Source organism: Centropristis striata, chromosome 15 (assembly GCF_030273125.1).
Source record: "Centropristis striata isolate RG_2023a ecotype Rhode Island chromosome 15, C.striata_1.0, whole genome shotgun sequence".
NCBI lineage: Eukaryota > Metazoa > Chordata > Actinopteri > Perciformes > Serranidae > Centropristis > Centropristis striata.
Genome location: NC_081531.1, coordinates 21,816,611 through 21,830,696, shown reverse-complemented (window position 1 = coordinate 21,830,696; position 14,086 = coordinate 21,816,611). Strand labels below are relative to the sequence as shown.

The 14,086-nt window shown below is 37.9% G+C and overlaps 1 protein-coding gene across 1 annotated transcript; it reads left to right on the top strand.

The window, feature by feature from the left end:
* The first annotated feature begins 528 nt into the window (after positions 1-528).
* LOC131986516 (von Willebrand factor A domain-containing protein 7-like) lies at positions 529-12,398 on the top strand. The gene is made up of 15 exons (XM_059351512.1): positions 529-733; positions 831-1,097; positions 2,385-2,478; positions 2,571-2,705; positions 4,853-5,039; positions 5,144-5,313; positions 5,881-5,993; positions 6,088-6,204; positions 7,192-7,404; positions 7,493-7,625; positions 7,951-8,100; positions 9,111-9,203; positions 9,289-9,566; positions 9,651-9,941; positions 10,428-12,398. The coding sequence occupies exons 1-15, from the start codon at positions 536-538 to the stop codon at positions 10,881-10,883; spliced, it is 2,895 nt and encodes a 964-aa protein (XP_059207495.1). The 5' UTR covers positions 529-535; the 3' UTR covers positions 10,884-12,398.
* The last annotated feature ends 1,688 nt before the right edge of the window (positions 12,399-14,086 follow it).

The following is a 14,086-nucleotide window of genomic DNA, read 5'->3' as shown; positions in this document are numbered from 1 at the left end:
TAAATAGTAAAGAGAGGTATCTGTAACTACAAAGTTTTGTCTTGATATTTGTTGTAATGATGTGTGAGCTGCTTGGATTCTTTTCGTGTTGGAGTGAAATCCAAGTTTATTTTCTGCTAAATTTTGGTGTGATTTTCCGTCATCATGGCAAACATGCAGTCAGTTTAGTCAAAGATATATATATATATATATATATATATATATAGGCTAGTCTTTGAGGTGTTCAGTATGAGATAGTTCTTTTGACTCCAGTCATGTATTTTCCTTTTGAAATATATATATATATATATATATATATATATACACACACACACACATATATATGTATATATGTGTGTGTGTGTATATATATATATATATGTGTGTGTGTATATGTATATATGTGTGTGTGTATATGTATATATATGTATGTGTATATATGTATATATGTATGTATATGTATATATTTATGTATATATGTATGTAAATATATGTATGTATATATGTATGTATATATATATATTTCATTCCTCCCTCTCTGACAGGTTGTGCAGAGATGTTTTGGTTGGCTGCTTTGTGTTTCCTGCTCCTGCAGACCGGAGCGTCAGGGTTTGGTATAAGCCTCATCGGCTCATCGAGTGGAGGTGGAGACTCTCTGATTCATGAGGAGATCACACAGAGAGCGCTCCTGAATGCCACTGCGCAGGCGTGCCGCTCTCTGGCTCTGGCTGAGGGCAGAGACTTCACTTTCCCTGTAAGAACTGAGGTCAACTAAACTATAATCACGTTTTATTTTAAATGACAATGTTCACAAATATTTATTATCATTAATATTTTGTGTGTGTTCACAGACTTTGAATGTTGAGTCCGTTGCTTCTGCTTGTGATGCATCAAAATCATCCAAGAGCTTCCGAAGTGCCATCAAGTCCGTCCAAAGCATGAATAGAGAAGTAGATACAGAACATTACGACCTGCCACACTTCCACTTTGACAATGAAGAATTTGTCAAAGGAAGGAGAATCATCACAGAAGGATTGTCGGCTGTGAAGGCCAGCAACAGGCTGGAAAACTTTGAGGCTGCGAGAGAAAAACTGGGACGACTCTTACATCCTTTACAGGTACTGTATGCTTTTTATATTTTTCTCAAGAACAGTTTCTTAGTTCTCTTCTTTTTTCTTTTGCACTATTCAAAACCTGTTCACTAAACAATACAGGTCTCCTCCTCAGTAAATTCATAAGGGATAATGAGCTTGATTTTCTCTTTGAGTCTCACCTAAACTTGGCAGGCTCGTGGCTATTTTTCTTTAAATCAAACCACACGGGTCAGATATTCATACAGGGACAAGCAGCGGTGATTCAAAACCAATTTTACTGTGGGGGGCCAAGGAGGGGCCAGTGTTTAATCAGAGGGGCACATTAAAAAAATGTCAAAGATGATATTTAAGCATTCAAAACCCTATTTTATTTCTAGCTTATTTAAACATCTCATTTAAGTTAATTTGGAAGATACAAATACATTGATTGAAACAATGAGACTTTCCAACAATAACAATTATTTTTGCATGACAATGACATTTCTAATTTTTGTGCACAGTTACTTTTTTTATTTTGAAAGTGCAGTACAGTGAGAATGATCTTCTTTTATATATATACACAAGCTTTTATTGCACGATTAAACTATTATACATTGTACACATTCTGGGTTCCTTTTGTGTACAATGAGATATTGTTTAAATAAAAAATAGGTAAGAATTGTTCCCTGTAGAACGTTGAGCCATATTAGTTCCAGGTTTGGCACCAGCACATATCATTGCCACTACTAGTTTTGCACTAGTAGTGGTAAGAATACTAGTTGACAGGAACCATAGCTGTTTAATCTGGTTTGGGTTATCTCATCTAAAAGCTAGACAATCGTTAGTTAGCTCATGTTTGCTAGCTAGCAGCTTACCTTGGAGCAGACGTGTGTCTTTTGATCTTCGTGATATTAAATTGGGAGTGGGCTCTCCCACACTGTTTAATCCACAGCCAGCAATGCTCCTCTTGTTTTTTGAGTTTTGGAAAAGGGGAAAAAATGACTCCTCCTGCTAAACTCTTAGGGTACCTGGTGTCAGATTTACAAATCCCATATGCACATTTCACCTTGTTGCTCAGAGCTTAAAGCTTGACGGACCTTCTTCTCTTAGTAACGGTTGCTAATGGACGAGGAGCGTTCGGGGGAGGAGTCGAAAATGGTCAATTGCACCATCAAGGCATCAGAACCAGCCTGCTATCCATTCAGTCAGAATTTCTAACACAGGTCTCTGTATCCCTATCTCTAATACTCCTGGGCAAAACTGCAAAACCACTGTTCAGTCTCTGGAAATGCTGGTATATTTCTACATTGTGTATTTCTTTTTAAATAATAGGACTTCTACAGTCACAGTAACTGGGTGGAAATGGAAAACCAAGTTCCAAACTCCAACCTGATCAGATCTCAAACCAGTATCGGAAACATTGCAGGTAAACAGATGATGTGACGTCACTGTGCGTGTTGTGTCAATCGATCAATGTTTACAGAAAAAAAGACTGATTAAATGTTTTTTTCCCTATAGCTAGAACCAGACCAACCTGTCGCAATTGTAACGGGGACATCTGCAACAACAACATTTTGGAGGACATTTTGTCGGAGCACATACTGACCTCTGGATATTTTGATTTTGTGCCATTTTTCTCCTCCAAACCAGAAGGTAAATCAAGAACCTACCTGCCTCCTAAACAACTGTATTTCATTTACAGTAGAAATACTTTTTGAAAAATTGAGAAATTCATGGAAACATGTATAATATGCTGCTGCCCAAAAATAGTAAATTTGAGTGACTATAACCCAAATCTGAAGCTCCGCTTACTTATACAGTGATTTTAAGTGAGTTTTAGCTGTCAAAAATCTTTAAAAACCCACCTGCTCAGCACCAAGCTGCAAACAGACAGTTAGAAGCTAACAGGTGAACACATTGGAGCATTTAGCAGCTGAAGAGCCAGAAGTTTCTCTCAGGAGATGGTTGAGCCCGAACACAGAGCTAAAAAAAGGGTGACATGTTTATTTACATATAACAGATGGCCAGAAACATGACTCCCAATGAATTATAAGGACGTTTACCACCAAATTCAACTTATAAGGTGATAATATTTGTGTTCACAACTTGTTTGCACTGCCCTCAAGTGACCAACAGCAGTTATTGCAGGTTTAAGTAAAAGTGCAGTAGTATGAAGCAGCATCCTCCAGGGATGCAAAATGTACCCAATGCACAAGTACAAAAAACTGCAGTTCTTTGAATGGCCACTTGGGGCTAGCTCCAATCCATAGACTGTATATAAATAATGGACGAAGTCACCGTGACGTCACCCATTGGTTTGTGGACTGCCCGTTGGAAGCCTCGAGTTCAGCGTTACACTCGCCGCCATCTTGCGTCGCCATCATGTTTCCGATACGCGGAGCAGACCATAATTGGACTGTGGTGGAGCGCGAGGGATCTGACGACACTGACTACACGCCTCTCTACACCGGCAACCCGACTGAGAGAAGCCGCTGCTAATTCATGTTAGCATTAACTGGAGCATTAACTGGGATGTTAATTTTGGCTAGCAAAAAAACAAAAACAAAATGTATCTTTCTTACCTCAGAAAACTGAGCAGTGACTCCTTGGAGTGTCTGTTAGTCCAACCAAACACTGAACAAGACATTTTTACTGAACAAAACGTTCAAATAAACTGTCATTAAGTGAAAATACAGTGTGAAAGGGTCAAAGTTATGAGACCAAACCGCTAAACGTCCTCTTTTCTATCTATATAACGTTATATATAACTTTATTGACACGTTGCCGTGGATACGCTCTGCTTCTTTCCTGGTGACGGCTCGCCTTGTCAGTGACCTGTCAATCAAAGCTAGAAACGCCCCAAATCATACGATTCTTTATCTTCTATTTTCTTCTAAATGGGGCCATTATTAGAACTATTGACATCAAATTGTCTTGAAGAAGATTTTTTACTAGCGATTGAGACCATAATGTTGTCCCTGAAAATTTTTTCTGAGGTAATAAATCAAGTGAGAAGTTTTCAAATTTAGCACTGAAATGAATGGGCAGATTTCTTTTGCAGCCAAACTTAGCACCCCCTACTGGAATTTTCGGTGAATTGCAGGCTTTATGCACTTCCTGGTGGCTTCCATGCTCAGGCACGGAGATTGCCGCCTGCTCCAATCCCCAGAGACCCCCATGTTGAAGTGCCCAACCTTACAGCTGAAATAAAAAAATTTACAGCCTGGTATTAAATGGTTTTGGTCTCTGTAGCTTATTTTCCCATTCATGAAAACTTAACAGCAGTGATTTTTTTTTATATAACTTACCTGTAATTTATATTAATATTTATATATTTATATTTATTGGCCAGGGCCTTGGGCCCTTCAGAAACTCATGTGCGACATCTTGGAGACTATGTCCATGTTTTATAAAGTATATGAGAAGTATTAGCATCAATATAAACTTTAAACTCCAACAATAAAACTAGTCATTGATCAGAATGGTCCATTTCAAAATAAAGTGTATTATATTATTGGTTTCTAAAACATTTGTAAAATCAAGAAATTCCTCTTTGTGATTAAGCTTGTAAATGGAGACTTTTACTCACAGCTTTGTTTCTAAAAATCTGTGTCATCGTCCCTGAATATGAACAGTAGTGTATCCAGACTCTTTTGACATTGTGTTTTGTTCAGGCACCTATCTCAAACATTATGATATGAGTATATAAAGGACACTCCCATGCTTAATTATTTCTCATATGTTGTTGCAACAACTTGTAAGAGACATTTTGTTCTCCTTCTGTTTCTGATGCTGAACAGGAAAATGCAGCCATGGAGGAAGATTAGATCGAACCAGTTCGATTGAGCCGAAAGGAGGGATCAACAAAGACACTTTGACAGCCAGCCACGGACACCTGCACATGGAGGCAGCTAACATGGCGATCGCTGCGACCAGTCAGCTGCTGGAGGACGTCCGAAAGGCTGCTGGAGACAAACAGTTCCTCCAGTATGAGACCCAGTCTGCATGTCTCACTTATGTCCTGTAAGGAGGTGGATTTCAAAGGGTTTAAACTCATATTTCTCTTTTTATTTCCATACTTCACCTCTCAGGATGATGGGACTCTCCAGAGGTAAAGCTCTCTGTTTTGTGATCGACACAACAGGAAGCATGGGAGATGACATCGCAGCAGTGAGGACCACCACAGCCTCCATCATCGACAGTAAAGTGGGGACAGAGGATGAGCCCTCTCTTTACATTCTCGTCCCTTTCAATGATCCAGGTAGGAACTGAATGACCCACATGTTGGATGTTATTAATGATCAGATATTATGCCAGCCGTACAAAATGACCAATTACAGCATCTTTAAATCATAAAGTGCACTGTAAAAGAGTCAACAACTCTGAAAGTAGCCAATCATTAACCGTCAAAAAGCAATAAACAACTGTTCATTATTTTACAGGTGATTTCTGGAGATATACTGCAACTTTTGCTGCCAGGCTTTTTAGCATTTTTCTTTACAAGTTTTACAGTAAAAACAAAAAACAGATAGTAACCTTAATTTTACATTCAGCAATGTGATGTGTATTTTTTACACAGAATTCACTGTAATTAACGTTTAATACCACTAAGCAAATTAATAATAATGTAAAAAAGATCTCCCATTATATTACGTTTTTATGGTTAATATTTGTAATTAAAGTAATAACTTCTTTATGGCATTTGCACAGACAAATCCTGTAAAATATTGCAGTACATTTCTAGGAAAATATATATTTCTTTTGCTCAACAAATGTAAACACAGAGGAACAATAAAAAAATGTTCTCCTGTTGCCACCTGAACTCCAGATTTCGGGCCTCTGATGAAGACTACAGACCCAGTCGCCTTCAAGAATGCTATTAATGCACTAACAGCCAGAGGTGGAGGGGATTTCCCAGAGATGAGTCTCTCAGGGCTTCAGGTGCTGTGATGTGTTACTACAGAATCTGTGTCTGCAGAATTTGACAGTAACAAAAAAGTTTGAAATAAAACTATGACCTCTCTTCCTCTCACAGCTGGCTCTGACCGGTGCTCCCCCTAACTCTGAGATCTTCCTCTTCACGGACGCAACTGCTAAAGACAGTCACCTGAGAGGCGCCGTGATCGCTCTCATAGAGAGCACCAAGTCAGTGGTGAGTGTTGAACATTTTAACCCGATTTTAGTACTGGATGAAAAGTTTAAAGTGTTTAATGGTTTAAAACAAATGAAGACCATTCTGTTGCTCAATTATGTCTGGAGACACCATTTTTTGGGTTGATATCATTTGTTACACATTAAGTGCTTAATTTGATCTTCTTTTACTTGAGAATTGGGGGAAAAAATCTGCAATATCCCTCCAGAAAATCCCACACTGTCATTTGGTTTCACTGAGATTTCTGCAAGAATTAAGCAGGAAATTAGTCATCAATTTTCATCATTTTCCTGCTATTGTCTGTTGGGCACTTGCCTGCTGAGAAACCCCCTTTTTGTCAATATAGTGTGAATGCTCCAGGTCTCTAGTTTGTGGTTGTAAAGTTTCATGAGGCTGTGATTATCCTAGAGGTCACAGCAGCTCATTTTATACACTGAGCTCAAGTTTCCCTGACTAACATCATCACACATGAAGAAAAAGTGGGCACTTTGAATCCACAAGGGTCACACAGACTCACAGACTGTTTGGGGACCCAGTATGCACAAATATTCATATACAATAGGTGAAAATAACAACTATTTGGGGAAAACTGCATGGTTCCTGTAAAGAGGAGTCTCGTGTGTACCCATAGGACACATTCTTATTCAGATATCTTGAGATCAGAGGCCAAGGGACCTCTTTGAAAATGATCAGTTGTTCCCTCGCCAAAATGTTTGTGTTATTTACCTTCGTTCTCAACAAGATATCTTTCTATATGGCATGGCAGTGACAAAATCTCCAGTTGTGGAAGACAATCAGATTTCAATAAATATTTAAACAGTAAATTATGGACATCATATATGGCTTTCCGTATCTCAAGACACTTGCTGCATGTTTGTCTGGGGACCTAATGTAGTGCTTTTTCAAATGTGGAACAATCTGGCCAGACAGAGGGGCTAAAAATGGATTTTGACTGAACTCTGACTTACATTTTTGTTTTTTACCCAGGTGAACTTCATGATTACTGGCATCCTGGGATCACGTCGTCGGAGACAGAATGATGACAACGAAAGCCAACAACAAAACCACCGTTTGGTGAAAACAGACGCCCAGCTGTACAGAGACATCTCTCAGATTTCAGGAGGTCTGTCTATTGAGGTCTCAAAGAGCCAGCTCCTCGAGGCCACCAGCATCATCACAGAGTCCTCCAGCTCCTCTCTGGTATTAACTCTCACTGTGAACATTATAAATCACTTTTCTAGTTTAAAAGAAAATACATTTGTGTCACCAGTATCAATGAACCTCCCAGGTGAACCTCCTGCAAGCGGCCAGGAATCCTGGAAAGGCCGAGAACTTCACCTTCACAGCTGACGAGTCAGTAAGAAACCTGACAGTTTACATCACCGGGAGCGCTGTCACCTTCACTCTCATCAGCCCCTCAGGTACACAAACCTCTCATACTTATGTTAAAGAGGAGTAAATATCCGTATTTAAAAGCATATACCCCTAGAATAACTTATGTTTTTTTACTTTAATATGACAGTTAGTGGGTTTTTTTCTTTTTCTTTTACCATTTTTTTTTAGATTTCTTCAGACATTTTTATAACATTTAAGTTATTTGTCTTGTTTAATGGCATTTGCACTTAATGTAGAAAAAACAGCAAAAATTTGTGGAGAATATATTTATATATGTATATATATATATATATATATATATATATATATATATATATATACATACGTGTCTCACCACGTCTTTGTTTCCAGGTGTGTCTCAGGACAGCACCGTCACTACAGGACCGCTGGTCACTGCCTCCCAGTTGGTGGGAAACTTCAAGACTCTGCAGCTAAAGTCAGAAGCTGGACTCTGGGAAATTAAAATGGTGTCAACAAATCCCTACATCCTGAAGGTCGTAGGTGAGAACTGCATGATTCATGTGGTTTATTATTTTAGGTATAACTACCCCTTACCTTGAAGGGCTGGTTTATCCAGAACGAAAAGCTTGTTATTCACATGGGTTCATTTCTGAGACTTTTCAATGTCTCAATGCTTTGCTTTATGCCATCAGGTGAATGGCATTTGGTTTCTGCTGCTCCAGGCATTAAACATATCATTTGAACTTCCCAGAGACTGTTTTTTTTTTTTTTTGCAGGTACACAGAATAATAAATCGCAATTTTCACTGAAACTACTTTTTGCAATATTTGTTTAAAAAAAAGAGAATAAAATCATGATGAATATGCTTTAAAAGAAACAGTTAAAGTAATGACTATTTACTGCACAAGCAGCAACCTCTGGGCCTGAACAGTGAGGACAATGCATAAGTGCCTTAAATCTGCATCCTCTATAATGTCCAGCAGAGGGCGACTCCATTGCAATAAGAACTCAAATTGTATGTAAGTCAATGGGAAATTTCGTCTACTTCTGACTTGATTTCTGACTTCAGTAAACATTCTCATAATGAGTTTATGGTCTCAAACTTTAGTTTCAAGTCTTTTTCAGTACAGCATGGTGTTTAATTTGTAAATTATGGTCCCATTTAAAGAAAAATAGACGATCAAACAGGTCGCTCAATGGTGCATTTCCAATTCAACTGGACAGGACAAGTTAACTGGATCATTTTCTTCACCTGAAAATGTTTTGTTTTGGGTTCAGTTTTAAAAACAGGCTGTTATTTCTTTGCAAACCAAACTGACTACCTAGTGCTAGCTGATGACGTAGCATCATTCCAGCTGCCGATCAATTCTGTGCATGCATCAGCTTAAAAAAAATGACATGGTGACGGCCAAAATGTTTATTTTGAATCTTCAAAGCATCAGTGAAACCAATAGGTGAAGTGACGACGACAACGTCTTATCATTATCCGGTCTGTGGTTCTGCACTCGGCCTGGTGATTGATTCTTTTGTTGTAACTTTTTTATCTGCAGGTGAGAGTCCCATTGACTTCCTGTTTGACTTCTTGGAGGTGTCCCAGGGCCCTCATGGAGGTTTTGACATCTTGGACAATCGACCCAGAAGTGGTAAAGAAGAGAGAATTGTATTACCTTCCAAAGTAACATGACTTTCTTACAGCATATTTCATTAGATTTCCTCTTGTCTCTGCAGGTGTTAACGGGAGCCTGATCGTCACGGTTACTGGGAGCGATTCGGCCATGCTGACGGACGTAATTTTGGTTGAGTCTTTGGGGTCAGGAGAGGTTAACGGCAGCGTGGAGGCTCTGGGCGGAGGTCAATTCTTTGTGCAGTTTGACAGCATACCAGCAGAGGCGTTTGTGGTGCTCGTGAAGGGTCAAAACAACAACAGTTCCTCCAGAGTGTCATCATTGACCTTCCAACGGCAGTCAACCACCAGCGTCAAAGCTTCTACTGTGGCTGTCACCGCTGTACGCATCTAAAAACTTTGATTTGACTTACAGATAGTTTTAAATGTTTTGATAGACAACTGATACCATTTTCCTTGTTTTAAGCTTGATTCAAATACCATCTTAGAGCCAGGAACGCCGCTGTCAGTTCCCTTCTCTGTGACCACGAGCGGTGCAGGAGGAACCTTTACTATCCAGGCCACTAATGACCAAGGTTTTACTTCCACTGCCCCGTCCAGTTTAACCCTGGACACAGGAGGCAGCACCAACGACACGGTCATCATCACAGCGCCTTCCAACACACCGTCTGGAACCGACGTCACCCTGACCATCCAGGCCGAGGCTCCGGGAGGAGACACCAACTACGTTGTGCAGCGTTTTACTGTCCTTGAAACGGTAAATCTCCAGTTCAGGAGAAGAAAAACAGATTTCAATCATTCAGAAAGCTGCATATACAATGAATTTCTAAAAATGCTCTCACTTCAATGAATTGCTACTATGGGGTCTAACATAATCACACATGGATAAAATTGGGCTCATTGAATCCACAAGAGTGTCAGCTTTACAGTCATACCCATTTTATGCAAATGACTGTTTGGAGATCCCGCAAATATTGCACAAATATTCACATACAATAGGTGAAAAATAACACAATATTGAGAAAAAATTGTTTGTGCCTCAAAACTGCCTCAAACTGCATGTTATCAGCATACAGTGGGTATCTCTGTAAAGAGGAGACTAATACCATATAGTATTAGTACCAATAGAACACATTTTCATTCAGATATCTTGAGGTAAGAGGTCAAGGGACCTCCTTGAAAATGGTCAGTCAGTTGTTCCCTCCTAAAACTAGCTGACATTATTTACTTTTTCTCTTCACAGGTGACAGACTTCAGTGAGCCAGTGTGTCAGCTGCTCAGCAAGTCTAACTGCTCTGCAGCCTGCAGCTCAGAGATGTGGGAGCTCTCTGTCCGGGTGACCGACGGAACTAATGGGACAGGTGTGGACCGCGTGAGTCTTGGACTGGGCAACGGCACGGTGAACACCAGCCTGAGCACTGAGAACTCAACGCTGGTGTCCTACACTGCGTCCTGCTGCTCTCCTGATGTGGAGCTGCTGGTTGTGGATCAGGTGGGTAACGTGGCCTCCTGTTCCTACAGCGTCCGGGCTGCGACCACCAGCCCACAACCTGTGACGGTCCTTGCGACTACCAGCCCACAACCCGTGACGGCCCCCCAACCCGTGGTGGCAGCTGTAGTGTCTTTGTCCACCAGAGCTGCTCAGTCTTTCCTCCTTTGCTTTAGCATCACAATCTTAGGACACAGTTTAACATTTTAAATGTCGGTGTGAGGAAGATTTACATTTTAAAATTATTCTCTTGTGTCCACTCAGCTGCCGGTTTATTAGGTACACTGGCTAAAATTGCCATGCAATAAAGTCTGTGAATTGCTTTGTTTTATACGTCCAACATAGAAAAGCCTAACAATACTTGATAAAAGACTAACTAACCCCTCCTAAAATCAAAATATATGGTTATTTAGTGCTGATCGTGGGGTGTATTCAGATCCTTTACTCCAGTAAAGGTACTAATACCACACTGAAATTACTCCATTACAAGTAAAAGTCCTGCATTCAAAACTTACTGAAGTAAAAGTACAAAAGTATCAGCATCACAATGTACCTCAAAAGTGTATCAAAAGTGAAAGTACTCGTAATGCAGAATGGCCAGATTGTTTTATATATTCCAAATATATTATTAGATTATTTGTATTGATGCATTTATGTAAGCAGCATTTTAATTCAGTAAAGGTAGGACTCCATCCGTTCCGCTGAGTCCTTCTCAATCTTTAAGAAGAGACTGAAGACCCAACTCTTTACTGAACACCTTCACTCTTGATCTACACTGACAACTACGTATCGCACTGTCCGCTCTTGCGACCTATAAAGCACTTGTGTCCTAATGGACTCAAACTTAACCCATGGCACTTACTCTATGATTCTTGACTTCATCCTTGCTTGTGTTGTATTACTCTCATTTGTACGTCGCTTTGGATAAAATCGTCTGCTAAATGACATTGTAGAATTGTAGACTCATTTTAACTACTTAATGAACTGTTATGTAGTTTAGTAAGTCTAATCACTTTAAATTCATCATTTTTTATGTTAAATCTTGAACTGAAATGTCAGTAAAGCTGTCTGCTAAATGTTGTGAACAATATTTGCCTTAAAATATAGTTGAGTAGAAGTATAAAATAACATAAAATGGAAATACTCAAGTAAAGTGTATTTTCCTGTCAAATAAAAAATAACATTAAATTTTAAATCTTATAGCATTTTCTCATGGACGTCTTATGCTTTCGCTTAAAGGTGAGAAACGTTAATATGTAATGTGGGTGACAAATGAATGTACAAATCAATTTTTGTTTTCATTTTCAGTATTTTTTTAATACTGCTGTAAAACTAACTAAAAGCTATGTAATATTTATTGCATGAACTATATGTGCTGTATGTATTACAGGCTATCTGGTGTCATTTAAAACTTTGTTTAAAAGTTAAATGGGGTTGTAAATATGTCAGTTTAATTATGATACTTAATTTATCAATAATCTAAGGATGATTTATTCATATTTTGAGTGTTTATGCTAATATTAAGTTGTGAAATAGTAATGAATAATTACATTTATTTGATCATTTTAAATTGTAAAGGGTTGTTTCTTCTTACACAATGATTAATACATAAATGATGAAAAAATAAAACTTTGTCTTGTGTTGTTTAGATGGAATCTCTGTTGGTCCAACATCAATATTTACAGCACAGCAATGTGTGATTATTCAAACTATATGAATTAGAAATAGTAAATGATGTAAAACTGAAACCAATCAATCACCTTTATCACAGGCTCAGGGTCCAGATAAAATAGAAGACATTACATAGAATATATTTCATATAAAAGCACAATAAGAAAACATTAAAAATAATATAAATCAGTTTCTCTATACCAGTAGTTGGGATTGGTAAGGTGTTGTACACAAAATGTAAAAAGTCTGATGGCAAAAGTTGTCAAACACTTACTTATTTTACAGATAATTTATTTAAAAACACAGATAATAGACAGTAAATGTGTTTTTACTTTAATATGATAAGTGTTTTTACTATTTTCTTTAAAATGTATTTTTACATTAAATTAAACATTTTACTGTAAAAAACAAACAAACAGAAAGTTGCCTTAATTTTACTATCAGCAATATGTGTGTATTTATTTATTTATTTTCACATAGAATTCACTGTAGTTTTGCATTCAAGACCATTTAGCAATTAAATAATACTGTTAACACATTGTTTTATTATGTTTAACATTTCTAATCAAATAAATTCACCTTTTTAATGTTAAAATATTTGTTATAACATTTCTAGAAAATAACTTTTTCTTCAGCTGCCCAACTGTAACTTTATTGTAATGTACAATAAAATGCAGATATTTATGAGCTGTATATTTGTTGAAATATTATTGATGTTCAGATATTATGTCAGCAATTTAAAAGGAACAATAATAGTAAAAATAAATCATTAAGTGCACTGTAAAATAAAAAATAATAAAACAATAAAAAGTCAGGCACTGACTGTGGCTCAATTGGTAGAGCGGTCACCAACTGATCAGAGGGTCAGTGGTTCAATCCCTGACCATGGCAGCTACATGTTGAATGTTCCTGCTCATTGGTGTGTAAATGAATTGCCACCAGTATGAATGTGTGTGAATGGGTGACTGAGCACTGTCTGTAGTGTAAAGCGATTTGAGTGGTCGCAAATCGACTAGAAAAGCGATATATAAGTGCAGGTCCATTTACCATTTACAACACTGTAAACCAGTTATAAACCTGTTTGGTTCATGCACAGATTTAGTTTGGATCAGCAACCCTTAAAACCATAAAGAGTTAAGCTAAAACAATGTATTACAGTCAATCAATTAGTTGATAAGTGGTGTGCTTAAAAACAGGAGCAATAAAAAAAGGCAAAAAATATGAAGTGAAACTTTGTAAATGACACAGAAAAATAACTCTCCCATTCTTCCCCAATCTATCTCCAGCTGTCCTGTCCATCAGACAAGATGCCCCAAGTCTATACTATAAAAACATTACAGGAAAAGAAAGTATCATCTTTCATTAAAAAGGTTGTCAGTTCAACAAAGAAATTCCTTCTTAAAACCCACTTTTCAAAGAGATTCCTTCCTTAAATGTTCACTACAGCAGAACTTACTCGGGAAAATAATTTCCATCTCCAGTTTAGCACATTAACTTTTTTCGTAAAAAGCTAGCGTAAAAACTTGTATGCGCATTTATTAAGTTTTATTGAATTTTGGTGTTTCCATCATTTTTTTCTCATGAGAATCTTCAAAATGTGCAGAAAAATTAATTGATGGAAACACAACTTTTGTTTTTAATGCACTCACCGCTGTTGCTGCTTATTGTCCACGTACTGCACGCCACTACCGTCTCCACATACTTTGTTCTGCAATGACTGATTGCAATGTAAATGGACGCCA

What these genes read in the sequence shown, in the direction of transcription:
- LOC131986516 (XM_059351512.1), top strand. Translation starts at nt 536, where the DNA reads ATGTTTTGGTTGGCTGCTTTGTGTTTCCTGCTCCTGCAGACCGGAGCG. An exon ending in GACTCTTACATCCTTTACAG is followed by an intron (nt 1,098 to 2,384) that starts GTACTGTATGCT and finishes TTTAAATAATAG; the next exon opens with GACTTCTACAGTCACAGTAA. An exon ending in TTTCTCCTCCAAACCAGAAG is followed by an intron (nt 2,706 to 4,852) that starts GTAAATCAAGAA and finishes GATGCTGAACAG; the next exon opens with GAAAATGCAGCCATGGAGGA.